The sequence below is a fragment of the Accipiter gentilis genome, chromosome 32 (genome assembly GCF_929443795.1).
Source record: "Accipiter gentilis chromosome 32, bAccGen1.1, whole genome shotgun sequence".
NCBI classification, from domain to species: domain Eukaryota; kingdom Metazoa; phylum Chordata; class Aves; order Accipitriformes; family Accipitridae; genus Astur; species Astur gentilis.
In genome coordinates this window covers 15,276,679-15,304,493 of record NC_064911.1, presented here as the reverse complement: position 1 = coordinate 15,304,493, position 27,815 = coordinate 15,276,679, and the positions used below count along the sequence as shown (strand labels likewise).

The window sequence follows — 27,815 nt, the reverse complement described above, 5'->3', positions numbered from 1 at the left end:
CTGAATAACGACCTTTTTTCCATACAGAGCATACTGAACAAAATTTAGAACGCTAGAAGTCTAGCCTTTGACAGGCAACAACGCAAGGACAAGATATATTTACTGTGCTGATGAGGGAACAAAAAAACCCACAAAACCCTCAGGATCGCAGGTAAATCTGACCTTCACATGATACGTCTTCCTGTGCAACATTTTCAGTTTGAGCTGGGGACTGCAACACCGGTCCTGCTGCATGGCAATTCCAAGAAATCTACGCGACTGCAGCAGCCGAGCTTTAAAATGCCAAGTTCACTTACATTCTGTTGACAGAACACATTTTGGAGCACAGGCCTCAGCAGTCAATAGCAATAAACAGCCACTTTGTGCTATATCAAAACACTGGTCAGGGCCGTGGCTGTAGGAGGGCCTGAGAATAGCAAGGACCTCGAATATGCAACTGGCAGCTCCTGTTGAACAGCCAACTTTTCTTATCACTTCGTAAACTGCAGGCCAGCTCTACATTTTGAATTCATTTTTCCCCCTCATTTTTAGCACGGCTCTTTCTGCCAAAAGAACATTCTTTAGAGAGCTGCCTGGTACCAGCATTCCTGCCTGCCCACACACTCAATGCAGCCTTTGTACGTTGGCTGCCCTTCTCCAAGGCGTTTGCATGCTGCAGCTCCACAAGGTCAGATTCGTTCACAGAGAAAAGTGCTTGAAATCTTTAATCTCTTTAAAAAGATAAAAAATAAAAATAATAAACACGTACATACGTGAGCACACACGTACTCTGTATGTAGCCGCATACACACAAAAGTACTTTTACTTCCAGAGACGCACACAAAGACACAAAATAAATGATCTAGTGAATAAAGCTCTGCATTTTCTCCTGGGATGCTTGGCACTAAGATTTCTGGTGGTGGTTTCTTGCTGCCTGAAATGGGAGTGCTGGGGATGAAGTGTGAAAGGGGAAATGATTTATGGCGTTTGAGAGCAAGAGCCAGCGCTAACTGAGCATCACAGATAGTCCCCAATGGAAATTTGTTGTAATTTTCTTTAGAAGAATGACTTTGAAGGAGGGGAGCACACAACTTGCCTGCTTCGTATGTTCCTAATTGAATTGGTTTTATTTGATATTTTAAGTACAACGTTAGCTGCACTGAATCATGAGTAGATTGTCCTTGTTCACCTACTGCTGTTCCAAATGTCATTTGCCGTCCATTACTGGATACCTATTTCTTGCACAGCAATGACTAGCACTGTATTTGGAGCAATTTTAAGGAGGGCTAAGAACATCTTTGGTACAGTGTAAGAGTTCTTATCCAACTATATTACTTTACCTATGTCCATCCTAGCAGTAAAGTAGCTAGGAATTAGTTTGGAATACATCAGAGGTAGTTCTGCAGAATGCAACAGTATTATAAATACTGTATTTATTAATTGATGTTAAATAGACAATTTAGATTTTAAAAAATGGCATTTTAAGGTACACAACCATGTATAACATGCCAGATATGAATGCCCTTACTTGAAAATTTGTACTTTATTTCAAGTCTGAATGTTGCTAGCTTCAGCTTCCAGCTGCAATATTGTATTTTTGTTTGCTAGACTGAAGAATACTCTATTACCAAATTTCTTTTTCTTCATGTATGCATTTGAAGATTTTCTTTAAGCTAGGTTAACAAACCTAATGTAAACAGCTAAAACAATATCTAAGAAAGCAGAAAAGTTCACAGTGAAAAAGTTAACTTTTAATGTCTGTATACTTCTAAGGTCCTTCCCCATTTAAAAAACGGTAAATCTATTGCTGAATGAGAGAATTATCATAAGAACTACCTGTTGCACAAAATTCTTAGTTTTTAGGGTGGTGATGGAAACAGCTGACTTTTCCTCAGCAAGAACATGTGCCACGAAACACGTATGTCAAAAAACTATTTGCATTAGGAAGCTGTCAATTCTATGCCCTCTTGCTGTTTTACCACACATATACTCACGACATTTTATAACACAGAATTTTAAAAAATAATGCACTTTTCAGTTTTCTTGTTTTTAGAAAAAGTGTCTCATAGTCTCCACATTCCATGCTTTTCTCCTGACACATATGTATTTCTGAAAATAAAATCAAGCTATATCATTTGTATTTCAAGATACTATATAGTATCACATTAAATCTGGACAGTTAGTTAGTTAAATGGACAACAAACATGAAAAGTGAAGTACTCTCATCAAAAGCTTAGTATTCAAGACCTGGTTTTCCTTGTTGCACATTACCTGTGTCTACTGCACTTCTTCCAATACTCCTAAAAGTAGCTTATTCCGGCTATGCAGGAAGCCTACACTGACAAAGATGCAAGGCAGCAACAAAGATATTTACTCCATTTTGGTTGATGTATTTCAGATCCTTTCTTTCTGACTCCTTCACATACCAAGAGAAGCAGAGTGCATATAAGAAAAAGATCTATACACTTTTTATTTGTTTTCTGAAATAAATGACTTCCATGTTTCAAAAATACAACTGAAAGATCAATATGAACTAGATTCTTTTTCTTGACAAGAATAAAGCAGGAAGTTCTATTTAATGTCATGAACTGCTAAGATATTTGAAAAAGTATGCTGTCATTACACATCATACCAAGAAGTATAGAATATAGACTAAATATAGACTATTTATTGCATTTTCATCTTTTCCAATGTGTTCAAACACATGGAGGAACTGCAGAGGATGAAAAATCAATCCTGGTATAGTTCTACTGAGTTACAGTCAGACTTAGGTTGACTGTACATTGCGGTTTTGCTGTAGTGGTTATTACTGAGGCTGTGTGGAAACAGATTCCCTTAAAAAGAGCAGATAGCAAAATGAAAAACATCTTTCTGATCACAAATTACTGCTTAGAGCGAGCTGAACTGCTTAGGAAGGACTGCAACACCATCAAGAGCAGATTTGCCTAAGAATTTCAGAGCAAAATCTTCCTTTATTATGATGAACCATAAGGTTGGATGATAAAAGGTACTATAATAATTGTTTGTAGAAACCATGCTAAATAGTTATTATGGGTTTTCACACATTTAAAAATGTGTATTTACTTTATTATACTATATATAAAATAAGTCTAGAACTTAAGTCACAGAACTAAGAATGATAAAGAGATCACATAAACTTGTCTTGAGGGGAACAATCTTCTTGGACAAAACAGGGTGAAGACATTTGCTCTGGCTGTTTCACTTCTGTCCTGAGCCCTTGAAACCTCTATTCCTTGATTTCAGGGCAGAAGTACACTAAGGCTGTAAGTCAGCACACCCAATATTGCCATGAAGCTGGGGGACGGATATATTTCTCCCTTGCCCAACTCGGTTCTCCTCCTTGGAACTACTGCTAGCGTTCTCCATAGGAGCACACATCCTCACTGCCCTAATTCTCTCGGTAGGTAGAAGAAATTCACCTGTGGTTGCACTGGCTTTATTTTACACAGAGCCCTGTAAAACACAGCAGAGCCTTTGCTGTGAAACCTAGTGCACTGAAAGTCCTGTCAGCCTCCCCAGAGCACAGAGAGTCCTATAAGAATTCAATATGGTTTGAGATACTTTATCAGAAATAATTAATCGGTGTCAATATCATTCATATGCCGCGTGCAATATATAGCAATATATAGGCATAACATATAAAGGACATGACACATGGTAAAATCTGCCATTATTTAGGCAATATATCAGAGAGGGATTGGTAGGCTGGAAGTAAAATGAAGTCCTAGAAAGAAGAAATTAGTTACACTACTTGGACTATAAGTGAATCAGACCAAGACATGAAAATTAATGTAGCACAGCTGACAAAACATTTCTCTTTTATACAAGGTAGAAACAAAATTAATTACATAATAATTTAAAGAAATTAAAGCACTTAAATCCTCCTCTACAAACTCAGTTCCATCCTTGGAATTGTGCTTTTCATTTCCAGTGAAGCATTTTACATTTTCTAGGTACCGTACAAAGTTACTACTGAAATAAGGGGCATTAATTGAGGTATGGGGGCTCACAAAATTGAAGACAGCACCATCTGCTTAAAAGAAATGGACGTAGAGGAAAAAAATGATCTTTACTGACAGTAATTAAAAAAGTAAAGTCAGTCTGCATGATTACATACATGTACTCAAAACATCAGCAAGTAATACCTGTGTGGCTATACATAGCCCAGAAGTACTATACTTTACAGTACTGTTTCTATCATGCTAATACTGAAATAGCTAGAAAAGCTACCATAAAATTACTCAAAACAAAACAAAGATTCTACACCTCTATAATCTCTCCCCACCTGTGTAGTTAGCTGAACTGATCATCCCCTTCATATTCGTGTTAACAGAGCCTATTATATTTCCCATAAATAATTTCTGGAGAAAAAAACCACAGCTAAACATTTTAAATAGCTTAAATTAGTAGCAAGTTTTCTCAAACCTCTTATACTGCACAGAAGGTATGAATGATGTCATCCTCCTTTTTTTTCCACTTTCCTTTTTTTCTCTTTTCCTACCTTCCCTTTTTCTTCCTTTCCCTTTAGCTTTTGTCTTCCTTTCTTCCCTTCCTCCCTTCCCTTCCTCCTCTTTCTTTTCCTTCCTCTTTTTTCTTTCCTTTCCCTCTTTCCCTTCCTCTTTCTTTTCCTTTCTTTCTTTTCCATTTTTCTTTCCTCCCTTCCTTTCCCTTCCTGTCTTTTCCTCTTTCTTCCTTTCTCTATTTTTTCTTTTTTTCCTTCTCCTTCCTCTGTTTTCTTTCTTTTTCTTTCTTCCTTTTCCTTTCCTGCCTCTTTCTCCTCCTATTCTCCCTTCCTTTCCCCTGTTCTCTCCCCTTCCCTTCCTTTCCTTCCTTCGTCTTTTTAAAATAAAACCTTCTGTGAGTAAAAAACTAATCTTTATGTTCTTTTGTGGTGATCTCAAAACTTGTCAAGAATGTGGGTTTCTTTCTGCTTTTATTTTGCATTTTCCTTGGTTAAACATCATTTCAGGTGCCTGGAGAAGGCAGAACTTACAAACTTGTTCTGAACCAGTATTTTTTGTTGTTGTTCTAACAATACTACTGATCAAAGCACATCTATAAAGAATAGGTCTCTGCTCTACGGACTTGAAGGGGATAGAGCAGCTCTTAGGGCTTGGCATAGTCTGTGAATTTTTACCAACAGGGGAGTTCAGCTGTTATAACCAAAAAAAGTTCCCCCTTCAAAGTTTGTTGGGTTTTTTTTTTTGTAACCTCCTTATGGCTTGCTTCTACAGATACAGGAAACGGAGTTGCTATTTTGCAACTCTGTCCAGCACAGCTTAGGGACTGGATTTCAAATTAATCATCTTACTTGCTTTTATTTAATTACATCTAAACTCCTGCAAATTTCTGATTCTGCCTAAAGCATTAAACTCTGTGTGAGAGTTCAGAGAGTTTGAGACATTTATTTCAATGCCCCTGCAGACTCCAGCAGCCTTTGGAGGCACAAAGATCCACGCATACGGCACCTCTTTCAGGATCACGGCTTATTCTTCTGTCTGCTAGAGAGAGGAATGGTTTTGTATGCATTATAGTTCTGGAGATGTTGAATTAATGGTTACAGCACAGCAAGTCAAATGCATTTCAAGCACATGAGTGGTAGATTCAGTGTAAGGTGCACTTGATCTATTTCTTCCGTTTCTAGCAATAGAAGGCCAGTTTGCACTACTCTTTATGACTGTCCTTGTGAGCTAGTCATTACCTTCAAAGTATTTGAACAGAAAGAAATGTATATTTTTTAAAAAACAGAAGAGATCATTTCTTCTAGACTGAAAATACTATGATTTAGGGTAACGATGGAACAAAACACTGAAGTAATTCTTCTGCTTTGCAAGACACTACTGGTCCAACTGTAGTTTCCTCTTTTAAATGTCATAGTTCTTCTAGGAAGTGGTTGTTGGGTTTGGGGTTTGTTTTTTCTTTTTTTCAGATCAAAATACAACTAATTCAGGTAAGATTTGGGGACCTACTTTGTTTCCAAGCAATCTAACAGTGACAATCTAAAGGTGATGAGTAGAATGTTTTGTTATTATATAGACCACCTTAGGTAACACAACCAAGCTCTGTCACAATGAACAAACTGGGAAAAAAGCTCTCAGTCTCTCCATCAAGCTTTCAAATCATTTGGTCTCCTAGTCCATAAGCAAAACTTTTATTGGGTCTTAGAATGAGAGCATTTACTGAGCAATTTACGTAATGATAAAAACTTCTCAAATGAGATTTAAAATGTAATTAAAGGGCAGACTTATTGAGTTAAAAGCATTGTTGTGAAATGGCTATACATCATCGTGGCATGAAGCCTCCTATTCAGCTAGCCTATGGCATGACCCCAATTCCAGTCGGGTATGATTACATCTCTGAGTTTCATGCTAATGACTTGATTAAAAAGAAAGATAAAAAGGTCTTTTCTATTGGGAAGATAAGCTTATGAATATCATTAAGGCATTTCTACGTTCCCAACACATTTTTCAAGATAGAAAAGGATAAGAGTTAGTCCTCTAAGAGAGGATCTAATGTTGATGAGTGGAAGGTAAAAGTATAACTTTGCCCTGCCGAAAACAGTCTGTGTAAGTTGCATCTATCACTGTTATGGTTTTAAATTCTACAGTCCCAGAATTAAGAAGGGACCAAAATTCATCTTCAAAAGCTTCCTTCATCTAAAAGAAGACAGAAAAGCTTTCTTTAGCAACTTGGGCCCTGCCTTCAGAAAAGATTATCTTTATAAACAGGCAAAACAACCATCAATTTAGGTTCTATTCAGATTGCGAGAGACTACATGGTGCATCTAAGGAGGTAGCCATCTCTTGCTGACAGACAGCAACTGAGAAAACATGGCGTGGGCTTCTTCATTTCATTAACAGTGAGCTCTATCAGCTATGGCGTAGTAACTCTTAAGAGCACCAACCCAATCATTTGAAGGTATGCTCTAGTTTTATTGTGCAGATCCTCATCCACAGGACTGTCTTTTCAGACATGGCACAAGGCCTTATATGTCTTCCTTGTTCATAAGGAAATAATCAAACAATTTTTTTATGAGACCTCTAGCAATTAATTTTTATTCAATTATAATTAAGTATAAATTATTACATAATTCCATGTGTTTTGGGGAGTTCATGGATTTCTTGGTGTGTTTCTCAAAGACTGAGAAAAACCCTGAATGACCACTTTCACTTACATGTAATGAAAATACAAATAAACAGATAAAATAAAGAAACCAATCTTCAAACATACAAAGCTTTCTACATTTATAGAGATCGTTTCACTCAGGATTTGATCCAGTCAAATGCTTGCCATTAGATTAGAGTAGTATAAACTATACTGGTCGTAGTAACTTTAATGGAAATTGTTACTTTTACTGTTTGTCTATTTGTCTTGTTATTATATCTAGGATGGAAACCCTAGTTAGAAAGAAACATAATAGTAGTTTGAGGTTACACTAAGGCAGAAAAATTCCTAGTAGCCACAGCAACAAAGAAGTTTCATTGTATGGTGAAACTATGTGATATTTATTTTATTACCATAGCCTGTACTACCTTTCAGGCAAGCAAATGCAACAAAGTATATGTATTAAAGTGGGAGTTGCAAGTGTTCTGTATGTCAGAAAATCAGCCACCTCTGCTGAGACGTCTAAGAATCGGCTTAGATATCTGCCTTTGAAAACTCTGTATTTGAGGCTTGGGTTAGTACGAAGGACATAGGATAAGCATGCATGTAGTCATACACACAGTTTTCTGAAAGTAAAACCATTAGGCCCATTACAAACTAGCATAGCTTTCTAGATTTTATAACGTAGTCTGCTCCCAACAAATATGCAGGTCGTGACGCCTATACTTCAGTGAACGTCTAATCCCATTACACCTGCACATTCCGTCAGCACACTCACCCTGTCAATCTTTTGGCAATCTTTCTGCAGCAAAATAATTATGCTGCTACTTTCAGCATGTCTAGTTTTCCCCCCTCCTGGTTTTCCAGAGATGAAACAGTAGCAGCACAAAGGCAGCACCATCCTCTACAGGAACATTTACTTCCACTCAGTTACTCAGGCAAGGTCTGAAAGTTTGGAGAGCATCTACCTCTATTAGTTCCACTGACATCCAAGTACTTCAAATTAACACCGATTTTCTCTTACAACAAGCAGCCAGAAAGGCTGAACTGCACAACTGTCTCAACCTGGAAAAAAACCCAAAATCTTACACAAGACGAAAGGATAAAGTTTTTTTTTCTCTGTCACCAACCTATAATGAATTATACCTGAGATGTGTTAATTATAAATGACCACTCCTAGAAGAAAAATTATTTGTACATACAAGACTGTATATTTGTTTCACAGAAAAGGATATAAGGTTTCAACGCACCAACATGTAACAATAAGACATCTCATATTTTACCACCTATGGAATTCATAAATACTTTCATCCTTCCTCAAACACACAAACATATGCAATCCTCTTCCAAACCCCTTTAAAATAAAAATGAAGAGCATTTTATAATTAAAAAGAAACTGTGTTGGTTCTATACATTATCCTAATTCCGTCACAAATAATTTTTGCAATTTTTTTTTCTTTTTAAAATAAATTCTGACATTTCACGTTTTTGTTGGTAACATCTTTGAAGCCTGGGGAAAAATAATTGGTACATCAGTTTCATAACATGATGTTCAATTAATTAAAACAACATAAAATCTTATTAAAACTCTAAAGAGAACAACGCAGAACATAAAGCAGAAACTAGAGGCCTCATACATTACACATGATTAAAACTGGTTCAAGCAGAACAAAAACTGTAATGGTTTTAGGGCTCCTTTTAGAAGAAAGCATTGTTCCAAAGATAATGAGATTTCAGTTAGGAATTTACACTATTATTTCAGGTGTTACTCTCTACTGAAGTGCAAGATCCACTGCAGTTAACTGTTCTTAATCAAGGGCAGGTTAAGTGGGACCCAGCGGGCATTATGCAAGAGGGAATGCTGAAAAAGCTCCAGTGCTTCTGCACTTACTCGTGTCCAATCCTCCCTACTGGAGGTGTCCTGAGGCAAGCCCAGGGAGGACAGACTCTTGGGCAGCATTAAGGGCAAAAGTACAATTAATCTCAATTTTCAGTGGGAATACAGGCCATGCTAGTGTGGCCTCAGGATCTTCTGACTTCCTAGGTTTTAAGCAAGAGATGTCAGAAAAGTTACAACAGAGAAAAAACCACCCTGCGGCGGTCAACTGTTAGCAAATTTACTTCAACCCTTTGACGACGGCCTTTCCTGTCGCCACAAAACAGAATTCACCAAGCGTTGGTCACTTTACCCATTAACGACGAACACAAGCTGGGGGTTTAGACTGCCCTAAGACAAGTTAGTTTTATCCTCCTGACGATGTTATAACCGCAGCCCTGCTCAGTATGATGGGTACCACACGTTCAGGTACCCATTGAGAAGCCAAGAGGCCAAAGCTACCATCTTTGGGATTATGGCACCTCCCTGTGTGGATGGGCCCCCCTCTCAACGCAACAACGGGCAGAGCCACAGAGGCTCAGGTAGCCCCGAACAGCTATTGCCAAGAAGGCTGATACGGTGATGGAAGCTGTCAGGCTCAGGACCAGCGTGGCTGCAGAAAGGAGCTGCGGCCAACTGCAGCCCACCGCAAGGTCTTGAGGGGAACACGGTGCTACAGCCTCCCTCGGTGGTTTTTTTCTTCTGACCCTCCGACCCCAAATCCTCAGCTGCTTGCTCACACCAACACCAATCGCAACACTAGGACTTCTTGCTTTTAAACCAGTACTGTGCTTCCATGAATACCCAAAACCCAACAGCCAAATTAAAATGCACAGCATTACTTCTGGTCTATTAACTTGTTATTGTTAACCTGCACACCGAGCTGTTTAACATTCAGTGTGCTGTTGTATGGGAGAACTGCATTTGTGAGGAGTTTGACATAAAAGAAAAGGTTTCATCCTCATCAGTTTTCAGCTCAAAGAATTTCCATCACTTTAGGTTCTTCCAGAAGAACCCAAACCACAGAGGCAGCGAGATGCAGAAGTATGTTCTGCTATGAGTTACTTCAGATGATGTAATAATGCATGTAGACTGCCTCGAAATAAGCAAAGAACTGTCAAAAATTCAGAATCTGAAAAAGGAACAATTTTTTTACAAAACCCTTCAAAATAGCAATCATATTGATTGGTGTCTCCATGGCATAGCCTAATCATGTTTTGATGCATCCAAAAATCAAAAGCAAAGTTGAACAGGATGCCTGTAACAAGGGGTCTCTGAGTAACATTTACATCCTGAAAATAATTAATTGGTATTTTCTTGGATTTCCTAGCAAGATGCATGCACTCCCACAGTAAATACAGCTTCAGGTTAAAATGATAAATATCACTGAAAAATTAATGACATCACCAGCAAATTCTGACATGTAGATAAACTTTTTTTTTTAATCTTAACCTTTTAAATGTTTTTACAAGAAATGCTATTTTGGGGAGAAAATCGACTTCTGTTTGTGTTTTTCAGTTTGTCATTAAAAAAAATCAATTAATTCAAATTACTGAGTTTCTCAAATTCACCAGTTGAAAAAAATACACTTGTTCCCTCTATCTTCCCTTCAATTCTGGTAAAAAAGAAATAATTCCATTATAATAAAAATTAAATAATTTTAATTTAGAGGCTGTATTGGTGAAGTCAGGTAGGTGTTTTCATCTAGATCTAGATAGGAACAATCAGCTCTGAGATCTGCACACCGAGACAGCCACCTGGAACAATTATTTATGTCTCTTCAAGGCTTGTTTATAGTTTGTTGGAGAAAAGATGAAAGCCTACCTGAATTTTGCCCCAAATAAAGACTTCTAACACTAACAAAAGAAAGATTGCAGCCAGAGTGACAAACATAGATACCACTACAGAAATAAAGGTAAAAGTAGCTGATACACTAATCTACTCAGTTTTCTGTCTCAAAAAACCCCACCCCAAACCCAAAAAACAAAGGAAAGTGAAAAGTTTCACACACTTGTAAAATTAAAGTGTACTTAGTACAAAAGGAGGAACTGAGGTGGGTCTGATGAGTGTACAGTAATAGAAGTTATGTAGCAAATATAGATGGAATTAAAAAAAACCCAACAAACCCCTTCCTTCCTTCCTTCCTAGAATCAGACTCTTTAAACTTAAAAAAGAACTCAGGATTTAGATATGTTCTCAGAAGCCAGAGTACGCTCTTGTCAGTAAGTCAATATATTAGGCAGATATTAAATACTGTAAGAAAGTCATATGCTCCTGCTTAAGTGTCTGTAGAGATCAAATATGCCATCTTCTACTGTCACTCCAAAGTATGCCATCCAGGCGCAAGTTTATACCCTGGAATTGCTTTTATAGCACTTCAGTCAAGATTACTTATCAAATGCTTTATAAATTGCTGACATAGGCCACTGCAAGTACTTGACTTCAATACTAATCACATCAGAGTTGCTCTTACTTCCAGACGGTTTTTAATATGTTGCTCTCATTAGTCTTGGCAATACACTAAATGTGACACAAACATGGGGCTGATAGATACTTTTTTCAGAAACCAGTTCATAAAATATCCCAATGTACTACATACTCATGACATTTATGAATACAGTCAGAAACAGGACTCAAATAACTCAGAAAACTAAAGACTTTGCACAGACTTACAGTCCAGCCGTATTAGTAATACCACCCAAAGTTGAAAAAGCCAGGTGCTGAGGGACGCTGCCGGAGACCACAGGCAGTCTCGGAGGAGACACTGTCAAAACCACCATATTAGATTGCAACAAAAAGGAACTGGCTATCAGTTTGTTATTCATAATAAATGCTAACTACTACTTAAGAGGGGGAGTAATACTTTCAAGGAAAGCTATTTAAAAGGTAAAAAGCAATTATTATGGAAGCCTGGCTTGCCATGCTTGTTTTACCCTCACAGCAGCTTTTGCAGCAACTCTACATACCAAAGGTTTCTGACTGGCATTTCGGTAACATACCCGAAGATACTGACAGGAGGTGTTTTTGTGTGAACCCTGCCGACAGTGGGTAGGGGAAGCAGTACAAGCTGAATTAAAACAGGGCTGTTGCCATCTGAAACTGGTCCTCCCAGATTCTCCTCGGATTCAATCAGAATGCAGCAAATGCACATTAAAAAAAGCCAACCAACCAAACCAGCCCACATTCAATTTCATTCTGAAAAAAAAATACACCTCATTTATGCACGTCTATTAGCTCTCGCATTTATCTGTACCAAACTCAGAGAAAGAAGGAGCATCATTTTTACCAAACGATTACTTTGGACTTAATAGAAATGTTCTCACTCTTTCTACAGCTAGTTTTCTTTGCATTCCCTGGGGATTGACACCCGTTATTCCTACTCTGTAAAAAGCAACTACATAGATAGCTTCCTTCATCTGTTTCTACTCTTTTCCACAAAATGTCTCCTTCAGTATTTTCCATGAACCTTACTGGCTGCTATGCACAAAAAGTTAATTTAATGGAATTGTTACAATCATAAACCCTCTACTTATGAAGATACTCCAATTGTATTTTGGTTTATCATCCTCTCTCTACAGAATTAGACTGATGCATTTTATCTTGCTGTTATGTTTTGGCAACATACTTTGAAATTTTTTGTAGTAGTAAAGCCAGAAGATGAATAGCATATCGCTCATATTTATGAAGGCGTTGCTTTGTTTGTTTTTTTCTCAAAGATGGAACCAAAAAGAGAAGAAAAAAATTGTAGATTTTATTGCACAGCATGGAAAACAGGGACATATGTTTTTTGACATGGGCAGCACTCAGATATTCTGAACATCATCAGCCACTTAGTGTTCAGAAGAGCTCTATAACCTGTGATTTTATTTATTTATTTTCAAGTCTTACAGTCTTGATGATTCTTTCAAACTCCTGGCTTGGATAAAATCCTCCTTGGATGTTCTGATTAAAAGCTTCTTTTTAAAAAAGTTAGATACTCTGGAATTTTCTCCATTTCAAAAGTAGAATTAATCTACTCTCAGAATGAAAAAAATGCAGCAAAGTCATAAAGAAATGGGATTTTCAGCAGAGAGTAAAGTGGAATTCTAAAATATTTAAGCTGGTTACCATGATCAAATATCAAAGGCTGAGTAGGTTTAAGAGTTTGTGAAAGCACTATGTGATAGGTATATCTGTTTAAAAGTAAAAATATTCATGAAGTGATTATGGAAAATAGATGATCAAAATCAAATATTGCTGTTATATTGGGATTAGTAGAGCCCTAAAAGCACAGTGACGTGCTGACCAAACCTGTAACAGAAACCCTCACCCATTAAAGATTTCTCACCACATAATGTTTGGATTTAGAATGAAAAATGCACCTTTCTACTCTGTTGCAACAAACAGTAATTTAATACACATCATATACATGACGGGTCCAATAAAGATTAGAAGAATGTGAGAGCAGACAGATTCTTGATTCAACTTTTCAATTATAAAAACTGGCAAGTGAAAATCTACAATACCACACAAGTCCAGAAATGCCTCTGTCCAGGCAAGCCTGCTACAAAACACAGTATTAGCAGGCATTTAGAATCACAGGATCACACGAGAAGGAAGGGACCTCCAGAGGCCACCTGATCCAATCTCCTGCTCCAAGCATGGCCAGTGAGAGCGAGATGCTCAAGGCCTTGCCCAGTTGAGTGTTGAGTATCTCCAAGAGTGGAGATTCCATAACAGACCCCTTTTAGAGTGTTTGACGACGCTCACACCAAAAAAAGAAATAATTCCTTCTATCACCAGGAATCCCCATGTTCCAGCTTGCCCCTATTGCCTGTGACTGTCCACCTCTACGAAGTCTGGCTCTGCCTTCTCTTTAGTCTCCCAGCAGAGAGTTGTAGAGATGAGTAAGGTCTCCCCTGAGCCACCTCCTCCTCAGGCTGAGCAAGTCCAGCTCTAACAGCTTCTCCTTGTGTAGCAAGAGCTCAGCTCTCGACCACCTTGGTGGTCCTGCACTGGACTCCCTCTAGTGTGTCCATATCTTCCTTGTATTGGGGAGCCCCAAACTGAAAAACTCTCAGAAGTTGAATAGAGAGGAAGACTCACTTCTCCGGACCTGCTGGCTACATTCCTGCTAACAGGGACCAGGATGCAGCTGGCTTTTTTTTTAATTTTTTTTTCCCCTTGCAAGGGCACACTGCTGGCTCATCTTCAACTTATTTTTGACAAGGACCTTCTTACCATCTTCTGCAAAGCTGTTTTCCAGCCAGCAGGGCCCAGCCTGCACTGCTGCATGGGTTAATGCGGCCTAATTTGATCTTCTTCTATAGTGGGTAATGTTTCACTCTCACAGATGCTTCTTAGCAGGCCTGGGGACCTTAAAGAGTCCAAAAGGCAGCCCTTGCCCATGAAAACTGAGATAAGAAAGGCATTGAGTACCTCAGATATTTGCGTGCCTTTGGTCATCAGGTCTCCCACCGCACCGAGCAGTGGGCCTGCGTTTTCCTTAGCCCTCCTTTTGCTGCCAGTGCAATTCCAGAAGCGTCTTTCATTGCCCTACAACCACAGCTTACCTCTCACAGGTAAGGACATCGCTGTCTCCAGCCCCAGCAGACACACCAGGAACCTCAAAATGTCTAGAGGCTTGGTTGGTGGCACCTCCCTCAGGACTTCTTTTGGAGTCAAAGCCTCTGATGTGCTGAGGAGAGTTGCTTCAGCTGGTGTTGCTGCTCTGCCCTCTTGCACATCAACACCATCACTGTACTGTCCTCAGCAGAGCTTCTGGCCTCTTTGCACCCTTGCTGCAACAACTGGCATGTAAAAATGCTCATGACTTCCATGGTACAAAGACATTTTTGACAACACATGTTGAAATCCCTTTACTGAATATTCGTGTTTTCTACAACATCCGTGGCTATTAATGTTTTCATGAAGTTAAGTCAAGTGCAATATATCATGTTCTGATTTGTAGAAAACTCTGTAAGTTTTAACACTCACTGATTCCAAAAGCTTGTGTATATAAAGAAGTGAATGAGGGATTACCTATAAGAAATGAAGAAAGTGAGGAGATAACCCTGTTATCTTTATCTAGGTTACTGTGTAATGTGAGAGTGCTCACGGAGGGAGAGCTTCCACCTTTGCACCAGGGAATACACTTTGCTCAGAGAAACAAAACCAGAAGTTACATGTTCCCTCTGGAAAGAATCTCTCTTTTATTTTTTTTTTCTATAATCCTCTTTGAATTATCACTGTTGCTTTCATCAGGGAATTAAAAAGATCTGTGTATGGTTTTTCATCCCAGAAGACTAAGCGCAAAAGAAAAGTAAGAGACGCATGGTATGTTTTATTTCTTTGAAAAAAGCCCTCATCTTATTAGAAGTGATGCAAAAAAAGATCCCATAATGATTATATGCTAACATCTGCATATGAACTCCTGATAATAAGAATTCCAGGCTAGAGGTGAGGGAAGAAGCAGAGAGAGAGACTAGGTAAAAAAATTACTTCTATCCCAGAAGTAGTTCTTGAAGTTTTAGGACATTGTCTTAACCCTGTTTTAACAGTGGAATGAGCATAAGAAACCCCAGAGATTTAAAAGATGAAATTAGGTAAGCTATGACTGAAACAGGATAAGTGTAATAACCCTCAAGGCACTCATAGCAATGGTCACTGTTATGCTATTCAGTGTAATGCCACTCACCCCTATTATCTTCTATCTACATACATTTGACATCTAATCAATTTTGAGTAAAAATAATTCTCATGACATAGATCTATTCATAACGCTGACAGAATAATGTCACTATTCAATAAATACTCACTGAGCAAAGGATAATAGTGTACCTGTATCATGCACACATTCAGTGCTCGGTGTCATCAAGATTAAAACTTCCTTTCACATACACTGCTTTTATCTCAAATGCCTACTGAGTTAAACTGAAATTATCCTGATTAACACTAGTCTAAGAAAACTTTGGCTGTATAGTGAAAAGCTTACTTTCCTCTCTTAAGCATGAGAAAACTTGATGACTGACCAACTCAATGAAACAGAACGGAGCTAGCTAATAGATACAAAATCTCTAAGACTTCCTGGAAAAGGCAGCTTTCTTATTCATCTCACCTCCTTTACCAAAGTACTATTTTTAATTTATTTTTTTTTTTTTAAGAAAAGGTGATCTAAAATTTATATCTGAGAATTTGTCTATATTCTTCAAACAACTTTTATACAGTTGACTTGCTAATAGAAAAAAAAATTCAGAAGTCTCTTTCCACACCAGCGTGTTTTCTGAAATAAATATCCTTGCACATACAGAGCTTCATAATCTAACTGTATCACTAAATGAAATACTGATGCTCAGTTTCTCAGCAGAGCTCTCTGTTCCCTTTGCAATCTTGATGAAAGCCTAAAACCCAAACAATAACATTCAAAGTTCTGATGCCTGTTACTCAGCAATTGCGTCTGTTTGCCGAGGGCACGCACAAGTGAGGACAGACAGGAGTTGCTGCTTAAACAATGTCTCAAGAGGATGCAGCCTTATAAGAAACAAAATGAAATAAAATAGTCTGTAAAAAGGAATTTTAGAGGCTGATGAAAAAGGAAATAATGGTAACCCTTTTACATTTCCTCTTTTTACATTCATTTACTTGCCAAAGGACATGCTTGGCATGCAGAATTTATCCTAGATTAAAGGAAATGAAAAAAGAAAAAAAAAAAAAAAAGACTTTACTATTTATATATTTGCATATTTGATTAAAAAAAAAATCAAAATAGCAGCTGAGGGAGAGAAAGTGTCTTCCATAAGCACAGGTATGATGAACAGGAAATAGAATATCACCATTGTCCTTCAAATACACCTACACACACGCCACAGCAGCCATCTGCCAGAATGATCTTGCTGTCACAGTTAATTCCAAGAATTAGACACACACAGTCTCTTCAGCACAACACCAAGCTGTAGGCAGATGGGATACGAGCTCTGAATCCCAGCCTGCGCTGAATCCCAACAACAGCAGGTGATCCCTGAGACCCAGAGACAGCACCACCCCAAATTCAGGGATGGAAAAGTAAGCACTGCCCTGGATTAGCTTTCCATCAAGCAGCGATGCTTTAATCCCTGTTGCTAAAACTATCTAATCAGAAGGATTAAGGGCCTACTCAAAACGATGTAAGAGCAGGAAGGAAAATGTCTGATGGGCACTGAACAGTCAAGCCAAGCTTCTGTAGAAAAAAAGAGAGCTCCTTGGAGGAATTGTGAAACTTGAATCATTTGAACTGGACGCACCAAATTTTCCCTGCTGTTTATAGTAGTCCCTCAGGTTAAGCCTGTCTAACAAACTCCTCGCTACACAAAAGCTTGCTTTAGAAGAGATACAGTACTCTACCTGCCTATTGCAATATGTCTTTTTCTGCCTTTATAGTAACTCCCAAATTTGAGCTCTCCCCGAATGCGACAGCTGCAGGCTGCCTACTACGGCAGGAGAACGCCATCAGGATCTGCATAAATCATCCTTCAGGCCTCCTGCAGGGCAATGCCAGATGTAAACCAAGGAGATCTCTTTCATCCCTGGATAACCCAGAAAAGTCTTGGGTCCAATTCCTTCAAAAAGGGAAAGTAAACTTCTATAAATTCCATAACAGGTCCTCTCAAAACAAGGACAATAAAAACTTTACCCTACTGTACGTGTATTTCAGTAGCTCTACGTAACCAGCCTTTGCATTTCATCTTTATTTATAGAGTATAGATAGTCTAACTACCATTTTTTTCAGGGATTTAAAATTAACGTCAACAGTTTTATGTGACTGCATCTAGAAGTCACATGAAAATATATACAGTAATTAGAATGCTGCAGTTACATTAGAACCATTTCTGGCAAGTAGTTGTAAAAAACCAGAAACTTTGTTTCATGAAAAAGCTAGACTTTTGGAATTCACTTTGGATTGGAATAAACCTAAGGTGGGCTTTTTTCTACTCTCTCTCCCTAAAAAGCAGAAAGAGTATCCTGACAGCTAGCAAGACAAGAACTCAGTCATATGCTATGTAGAAAACCTAGGTTCAGGCAGTTTTCTCTTAAAAAAAAAAATAATTAAAATTACTACTGCTTTTTTTACAACCAGATTTTTAAATGAAGTTGTCCAAAGTTATTACTGATTGCTAGGACATAGGAAAAAAAAAAAAAAAAAAAAAAAGGAGAGAGAAAGGAAGATTCCTAGAATGCTATGTAATATTCAGTTCCTTTTAACTGAGTCATTTGGGGTACTTCAGATGTGGAAACTGTTTTTCATCAAATAACGGGATGAAATTTAACAAGTCCAAACGCCGGATTCTGCTCTTGGGATGGAGTAACAGTGGGCACAAGCATAAACGGGGAGAGGAGCGGCTGGCGAGCAGCCCTGCAGAAAGGGACCTGGGGGGCTGGCCGACAGCAGGCTCAGTACGAGTCGGCCGTGTGCCCTGGCAGCCCAGAGGGCAAACCCCATCCTGGGGGGCATCACGCACAGCACGGCCAGCCGGGCAAAAGAGGGGACGATCCCGCCGTGTCCAGCGTTGGTGCCGCCTCACCTTGAATACTGCCTGCAGTTCTGGGCCCCACCATTTAAGAAGGGCGTGAAGGTCCTTGAAAGCATCCAGAGGAGGCAACAAAGGTGGTGACAGGGCTGGAAGGCATGTCCCGTGAGAGACAGCTAAGGAATTTGGGCTTGTCTACTCTGGAGACAAGGAGGCTGAGGGGCAACCTCCTTGCTCTCTACAGCTTCCTCAGGAGGGGACGTGGAGAGGGAGGTGCTGAGCTCTTCTCCCTGGGGTGCAGTGCCAGGACACGTGGGAATGGTCAAAGCTGCACCAGGGGAGGTTTAGACTGGACATTAGGAAGCATTTCTTTACCCAGAGGGTGCTGAAATACTGGAACAGGCTTCCTAGAGAGGTGGTCGGTGCCCCAAGGCTGTCAGTGTTTAAGAGGCATTTGGACAATGCCCTTAATAACGTGCTTTAACTTTTGGTCAGCCCTGAACCGCTCTGGCAGTTGGACTAGATGATCCTTGTAGGTCTCTTCCAACTGAAATAGTCTGGTCTATTCGATTCTAACTCTCTGCATTTTGAAGTTGGAAATCTGAAAAGGAAAAAGTTCCTATTGTTTCCTCAGTACTCCTTTCAATTTTCTGATTACTTTTCCGACATTCTTTTGCTTTTTCAACACTTTCTGTTGCACTTTTCCCTCCTTTTGCAGCCATCTTTTTTTTTTCTTTTCTTTTACAAAACAAGTAAAACACTGCTACTTCAGTAGGCTGCTGCTAATGAATAGTGCAATAGAGGGTGGAAAGATTATTAGACCCATTTCTCAAGCTTGCATAAAACCTAAGAGTTTATTTTCTTGTGGTAAGGTATAAACTAGAGATCAAGAAGAAATTGCTCCCATTCTATTGCATCATGAAGAAAAGTAAATTGCAAATACTAGTGAGGAGAAACTTCTTCAGGTGACTTTGCTTAGTTATGGTCAGAACACTTTGAAGATGCCACCTTTACTTCAGCACGGCAAGCTTCATCATTAAACTAGGAAAAAATTAAATTTAAATAATGGAGGGAATATTAAAGTGGACTCAGCAAAACAAAACAAAAGGCGGAACTTGTAACACAGAAAAGCTGGATATGAAGAGACAGAGAAGACTAAAGGAACAGCAATCGTCTTAAACTGCTGACCCCTATGACATGACAGACTGCTGTCCATTCCCTGTCAAGTGACTTTGACTCACTCCCTGCTATATACACTGCATTGGCTACTTTTGCTATTTAAAAATTAGGGTTTGAGGATTTTTGTTTTGAAGCAAAATAAAAGAACAATTTGCTGTGCTGAAATGCTATTATCTTTTAATATTTTTTTCTATTTTTTTACCTTTCTGCCTAGGCTATGCATTTCTGAGACCCTCTGGCTAGGCTGTGAACACCCTAACATGAGAGTTTGCCTTTATATTATTTTGTCCAAGCTACTATTAATCCCATTTACAGATGCTCAAGATATTAAAGGAGAGATTTATTTCTAAATTTTAGACATTTACAGCCAAGTTAATCATTGATGCTCCAGGCTGGAGAGAAAGAAGCCCTTCTAGGACCCTGTATATCTAATCTACTCAAGATGCGCTCTATAACTGGCTACTTCTCTCTCATATATAAAGGCAAGTTACACGACTTTGTTCCAGTGATGACAACTAGATTTTAGGCATTTGAAATTTGGTAGCCTTTCCAACAGAATTAATGCAAAATACTCAGAAAAAATATATGGCCGGAGAGGAAAGTGATCTGGGACATTGGTCAACAGACAAGCTGACCTTCACTCCACCATCCCTTTCTTCCTCTCTAATACGTATGCGCACACACAGAAACATACAGATTATCTGTGTATGTACGTGAATCCATCCTTTCATACTTTCACTGTAAAAAAATATAAAATAAAATAAATTAGACCATTCCAAAACAAGCATCATAAAATACTTCAAAATCAAAATGTTTTTAAAAAGGAAACAATTGTAATTAGTAACTTGGGATGGAAAGCAGTTGGGCACTATTGTGCTTCTCAGTTTGAGAGAATCACTTTGAGCAGCTAAGGAAGCTGGTTTAAATTGTTACAGTTCTACACAACACCAATGAAATTTACACCAGTCATAAGCCTTGTCCTTATTTGCTTAAAAAATATGGTGTATTTTTTTACTGTATCCACTGAACTACTGCCCTCTGTTTTTCTCTGCTTTAACTGTCACAAACACAAAAAATCCTCTTTGGCAGGGCAGGATGACCACCTCCTTTTAAACAACTGTATTCAACAAAAAAAGTGCTAAAATTGATACAGGATAAAGATTTATAGAGAAATATTTGCTGCATACCTTAAGAATTTTTATTTTTCCAAATCAATTAGGCATGAACACTGACATAAGAAGCTTAAAGAAACATAATGTACAACAGTGAAAAGCCATGGCTTAAGCCGCAGTGTCCGAGAGCTTATCAAAGACACATGTGTTGATGTAAGTGATCTAAATGGCAAAAGAAACACCATGTTCACAAATGTCACAGGTGTTAATTCATTTAGGCAAAAGTACTATGCATACTGGAATGCAGGAAAATAAAAAGGATTCTGAAGAAAATTAAACCTACAGGAATAAAGAATTAGAAAGATAGTTTATAACTCAAAAGCGAAAGAAATAAAATATAACACCGAAAGATCCAGACTCCTTTGGACAATATAATCCACAGCTCAGCACACCAGTAAAATGGCACAAGAGTCAGAGAGAACAGCAAAAAAAGAAATTACATCATAAAGCCTGTGATGCCACATCACAGCATAAAACCTCCAGAACAAATCTGTGTTATAAGCAAGCACTCATCAGCTTTATAGAAAGAAAATTTATTTACAGCTTGGTAAGACCCTGACTGGTATTTTTTTCCTGATATTTAACTTTTATTTCTTCATGATACAATCACTTAGTTCCTATTGACCTCTTGTTTCACTGTAAACAATTTTCTTACCATCTTCTTGCTTCACCCTTCAAACTTCAGTGGACAGCTATTTCTCTTTAGACCTTACCATACAAAGTGGCAAAGATTGAACAATGTACAAAGTCTACAAGCTGGTTTTAATCACATAGCAATACATGTTCCTGTCCTCAGAAATAGGATACTTACTGTGTTCTTTTTAATTACCAATTTTGTAACTGTCAAATAACCAAGTTTGCCTTCTCAAATTTTGTTCTTTCAAAAGCCTAGCATTATTAATCCTGTTTTTCTATACACACTTATACTAGTTTGTTTGCTACTGTTCGGTTCTGTTCTAAGTAAGTCAATAGCAGTTACATACACACTTACTTAAGTAAAACAGCAGAAATTAATTTTTCTTTCTCTTAGTATCTCTTTTGGGATGGAATTGAAAAAATAATTAGGAAACCAGAAAATTAATTCAACATTTTATTCAGGATAGTTCAAGACAGAAGGAAGTTATGAGAAACTGCATTTGTTATTAGTCTTTGAGGTTTGTAATTTATGGAGAAGAGGAACTGCACTCAAGACAAAAAAAGGCTAAATGCATCTAAACCAACAAAAAAACCACTACGTGATGTGTGAATTCAAAGATCAGTACACTACAGAGTAGTAGAGCTTGCAGCTAATAAATCACAGAATCATAGCATGGTTTGGGTTGGAAGGGACCTTAAAGATCACCTAGTTCCAAGCACCCTGCCATGGGCAGGGACCCCTTCCACTAGACCAGGTTGCTCACAGCCCCATCCAACCTGGCCTTGGACACTGCCAGGGATGGGGCAGCCACAGCCTCTCTGGGCAACCTGTGCCAGTGCCTCACCACCATCACGGTAAAGATTTTTTTCCTAATGTCTAATCTAAATCTTCCCTCTTTCAGTTTATAACTGTTACCCTTCATCCTATCACTACACTCCCTATTAAAGAGTCCCTCCCCATCTCTCCTGTAGGCCCCCTTTAGGTACGGGCAGGCTGCTGTAAGGTCTCCCTGGAGCCTTTTCATCTCCAGGCTGAACAACCCCAACTCTCTCAGCCTGTCTTCACAGGAGAGGTGCTCCAGCCCCCGATCATCTTCATGGCCCTCCTCTGGACCCACTCAAGCAGGTCCACGCCCTTCTTATGTTGGGGGCCCCAGAGCTGAAGGCAGTACTGCAGTAGGGTCTCACGAGAGCAGAGTAGAAGGAGAAAATCACCTCCGTTGACCTGCTGGTCACGCTTCTTTTGATGCAGCCCAGGGTACGGTTGGCTTTCTGGGCTGCGAGCACATGTTGCTGGCTCATACTCAGTTTTTCATCCACTAATACCCCCCCAAGTCCTTCTCCGCAGGGCTGCTCTCAATCCACTCATCGCCCAGCCTGTCTTTGTGCTTGGGATTGCCCTGACCCATGTGCAGGACCTTGTGCTTGACCTAGTCAAACTTCATGAGGTTCTCACTGGCTCACGTCTCAAGCCTGTCCAGGTCCCTCTGGATGGCATCCCTTCCCTCCAACGTATCGACCGCACCACACAGCTTGGTGTTATCGGCAAACTTGTTGAGGGTGCACTCGATCCCACTGTCCATGCTGCCGACAAAGATGTTAAACAGCGCCGGTCCCAATAGCACCCCCTGAGGAATGCCACTCATTGCTGCTGGAGGTCAGCACACAAATCACTTAGCTTACTTCATTGTCTAAGGCAAGCTTAGCTTTACATGACTAATGATATAAAGAAATTCTTGCTTAAAAGACATTTCATTTTTTTAGATCTTTGGCATTGTAGCTTTATATGCTCTTCCAATAGCCTCAAAGAGTTAAATCTGTGCCTGTATGCATATGTATATAGAAATATATAAAATTTTATGGAAAAGTGGTGAGAAGCTGTAAATGTACTGGTGACAAAAGAGGTAGCACGATGGACTGCAAACTCTGCACAGCACATGTGGCCTCTTAAGCTTAAAAAAAAAAAAAAAAAAAAAAGGCAACCAACTGCCTTTTAAAATTACTGACATGTACTGGCTTCAGCAACAAATTTCATCTTAGATTTGCAGTATTTGGCAACTTATTGGAAATGCAAGATTTATTTTAAACTTTATTAAAATGTTCAAAAGAACATTTAGTGTTGATGTTGAATCTTAGCAATCTGTCCTGAAGACCATTTAGAATATTTATTTACTTATACAAAACAGAATAATCCATAGCATTTCATACGCCATAGCTGACAGGATAAAAAATAGTAGCAAGAACATTAACTTTTAGCAAGTACAGTTTTTAAAATATATGAGTGTGGAAAGAAATTCAAGAAAGCTACGTGCAGCTAGGAGGGGAAAGCTTTCTACTTTTTAACTGGCTAGTGCGTTATGTTCCTGCCTTACAGGACAGAGTTTCAGCTTGTTCAGTCTCCTTAATTGGGGTTGTGTATGTCCCTACATTAATTTTTTTTCACAATATAAACCCATTTCAAATATTTTAATTATTTTCAAATAAAGGTCTGTCAACTATCCTGGACCTAATCCTGAGCATAAAATCTACTTTCTTAAACAAATGTTTAAAATTACGTTATTTTTTTAACTGATATGCAAAATGTTTCCATATATTAGAGCTCCTTCTCACCATCAGCAATAATTTATACTCTGGCAAGTTCAAAATTGCATGCTGGAAGCAAGTAGGTACACTACACTGCTGTAAGTTTTAGCAATAAACTCTCCCACATATAGCATCATAATATATTTTCTTTGTTTTCCTTCCTCTAGCTAGTTTATAATTTGGCTAATTTAAAAACATAGCACACATTGCAAAAGCAGTATTTGGTATATTGTACTTGATTCTTCCACCTGCAAGGTGTCAAAGTAGTCTGCCACTATTTGTGGTTCTGATCTTTATTCAGAGAGATTAGTCATAGACCAGTTGTCCTCACTTTACCATATCAAGACTCAACACTGACAGCTACTCATGTTGGCTTGGGCTTTGCCTTCCATCTTTTTTCATCTCTCAGCTTCATTAGACACCTCTCCGAGGAATTTTTAGGGTTTTTTTTTCCTCCAAAACTTCTTTACCAATAAAAAAACATTATGTATAAATGATGTGTATGAATATCAAATTCTAAATTTTCTTCCTTTAGCCACCTGTGTCAGGGAGCAGTAAAATCTTCCTGCACCTGGAAACAATGCCTACTGTCATAAGCCGCTGCAGTCTTAACCTCAGAATATGGCTGAGTTTGATTAGATTCATCCCCCGACTTCCACATATCCTGCATAAGTGCATTTTTAATGGGTCTGCAGAAAATAAAATCTATGCATTTGGTTTCACATTCTCAAAGTTGTCACTCCTAACAGAAATTTCCGCATGTTTTGTTCCTGTTTGTACTATAGGCATCCTTCCATTTGAAGTATTCTTTCTTTAAATAAGCCCCTGATCTTTTATATGCCCACAAGATTCAACTGAAAATTTCCAGCCTGAAGCTTCCAGAAACAGGAAACATTATTCAAAGTCAGTCGGTACATTGGTTTAGTCCAGTTCACACTCATTTTTCTTCAAAGTGTTCTCCATTTACACTGTGAAATCTAACCCTCTAAATGCAAGAATATCACTCTTCTTGTCCACAATTTGCAGGCATAAATCACCTTAGTCTTGATTAAATGTGTAACGTCACCATATATATAGTATGCAGTGCAGAATGCTTGTCTAAGTGCTTTCACCAAGGGCAGCACAGACAGAAATCCTGAATAACCTCTGCTCATGTGCTGTGTAGTCACAAAGTATATGCACAGTAAGTCTGATGCAGCTAGAAAATGTAGGATTTACTTTGTATAAGCTACTGAGTTTACTCTATTCATGTGTGAAAGGTCTAAGAATTTCTGAAAATGCATGTGAACTGAAAAGCAGAAATTCTCTGCTACATATAATAGTCTTACTCCTATGGGACCATTTTCTTAAAGTCACTTTTTTCTCAACTCCTGATAATTTACCACACAGAGTTTAGAGATGCATTCAAAATGCAAGCTGTAACACAACATGTGTTTGCAAAAGTACATCTAATTCACAAAATAAGATGGGCATATGCTTCAGAAGATTAAATCCAATTGAAACTGGCTATTTTTAACAGCACATTAAAAATATGCCTTCAGATAGTTTGTTTATAAAGTGATTCTGTTTGGGTATTAACTCTAAGTTCACATGAATACATAATACGGAATAAACAAATGCATTCATCAAATACTTTCTCATGATAAAAAGCTCAGAAACTGGAAATTCAGCCACTTGTGTCATGGAGTAGTAAAATCTCTCTACGCTGACTTTTTCAAAGCCATTCAGACTACTTTTTTACAGATCTTGTTTCATATTGATGCTATTTTTGAAACCTATCCTACAGTATTTAATTCTACAGAGTCTGTCTCTCAGAGATTTAAATACTTTTTTTTCTCTGCTTGGACTCACTTTTTTTGTCCAGTATTGAACAAAATGAACAAAAAGACACCAACTGGTGGAAAAAAAGAAAATAAAACCCCACCAGAAACCCCTCAAAAGTGCAATGACTTTTCTGAGATTGTAACATTTATATGGTACAAACAGACTTTACTATGACACAAACTGGGTGTCATCCTCCAAACCACTATTCCTCCTTGTGGAACATTCACCTAAATTAAAATTGAAGCAAATCCAAAACCAATATCCAAATAATTTAGGACTTTGAAAGTTAATCAATGGAATCTTATTTTACGATGGCAAGATGCACTGACACTTCAAAGCCAAACTCCCACAAATTATCCCTGCTTTGAATGAGAGTTCTAAAGAGAAGGTCTTCCAACTTCCACTTAAGTGCATTTCTCAAACATCACCTTTTTTAGACTCTTACTTCTACATACCATTTTTTTTATACATCCAAACCTAAACACATATAAAATTGGAATATTTGTTCAGAATAGACCTTCATGCAGAAATACATGGAAATCTTAAATTGTCACGTGGCTCTTTCCATGTATTTAAACCCTATATTTAAATGTTGTATTTGTCTGCATGCATTTCTTCACATGCAAAAATATCACATTTAAACATGACACTCATTACGAGCAAATAAGATAGAACTTAGCCAAAGTAATTCAAAGTCAGAAATATAAATTGTTTGGTGAGATCTATTCACAGTTGTTCAACCTTTGAAGTTTTCTGAGAAGTGCTAAAATAGTCAGAATCAAAAAAGCTACAGCTTGAGATACTTCAAGTGAGCTGTGCAATATAATTGCACAGCTAATAGAAGCATAATCATCTCAGCAGGAATTAAATAAGGCAAATACAACTGCTGAGTTGTTTTTCAATATTATTAATTTCAAAGCATATCTTGCACATGCTGGCATATTTAGGGGAAGCAAGGCAACTTCAGATCACAAGAGTATACGTTTTAAGAGCTTTCTTCTGATGATGTGGCATGTAATGAGAAACCTTTGAAACAAGCTTAATCCAAGTATTTAACGTACATCTAAAAAATAAATCTAAACCCCATACATTTCATACTTCAACTGACTGCATTTAAAAGTGTTTGTTACAAGTTCAACCAAAGAACAAAAAAGTAGAAGGAATTCAGTCATCAGCTATGCAAACTCTGCAATGGTTTTTTTTCTTTCCCATATTTCACATTTCAAAAAGTAAGGATAAATTTATTAAGCTTTTTTTTCAACACAGGAAAGTAGGAAAAGAGGAGGAAAAAAACCCCAAACATTTTTATTCTACTTTGAAAGGAAGGGTTTGCTACTAAAATAAAATAGAAAAAAAGTTAATAATAAACTTAATATCCTTATTCTGTGTAAAGGAGTATTATAGTGCAGCTCTTCCATAAGAAACAACAGAAAGCAGAAGGGCAACAAAGAGCAGAAATGCAGCTTAGCTACCACTCATAACAGACTGAGAAAACAAAGAACCACAATGAACAAGAGCAGTATCCTGTGATACAGATTCACTGGCTTTATATAAAGAAATCTCTAAGCACTCAGGTTAAAAGGTGCCAGGTACCCACAGCCTTTTAAAATCTAACACCAGTAATGATATTAGCACTCCAGACTTGAGCATCCAGCAGTCTGGGAAGGGATTTCTTTAAATGTTCCTAGAGTATCTGAAAGCCCACGTCTTGTGGAGCCTGTCCAGCCTTGAATCCATGAGCGTGGCACTAATGCAATGCTCAAATCTGGTTTACTTGTCATCAGTCTGCAACCATTCCATCGTTCTTACTGAATCAAGATGCCAATATATATACACTTATCTGATTAAGAAATGTTACTTGATTAATGGAGACTGTTTTACTTGTCCCGTTCAGATGAAAGAGAAGACAAAATAGCCTGCTTAGCAAAGAAAGGGTATCTTTTCTGATCACAAATCCTA

The 27,815-nt window shown here is 38.2% G+C and overlaps 1 protein-coding gene across 20 annotated transcripts in view; it reads right to left on the bottom strand.

Moving 5' to 3' along the window:
* The window catches only part of DMD (dystrophin), a 1,191,992-nt gene that overhangs the window by 202,614 nt on the left and 961,563 nt on the right, over nt 1-27,815 (bottom strand). For 2 of the 20 annotated variants that reach the window (XM_049835317.1, XM_049835316.1), the window contains exon 1: nt 163-269. The exons of the other annotated variants lie outside the window; for them this stretch is intronic. In XM_049835317.1, the coding sequence (XP_049691274.1) occupies nt 163-234 (72 nt within the window). In that variant the 5' untranslated portion in view covers nt 235-269. Of the gene's footprint in view, nt 1-162; nt 270-27,815 lie in introns of those variants that run through there. 20 annotated transcript variants of the gene reach the window in all.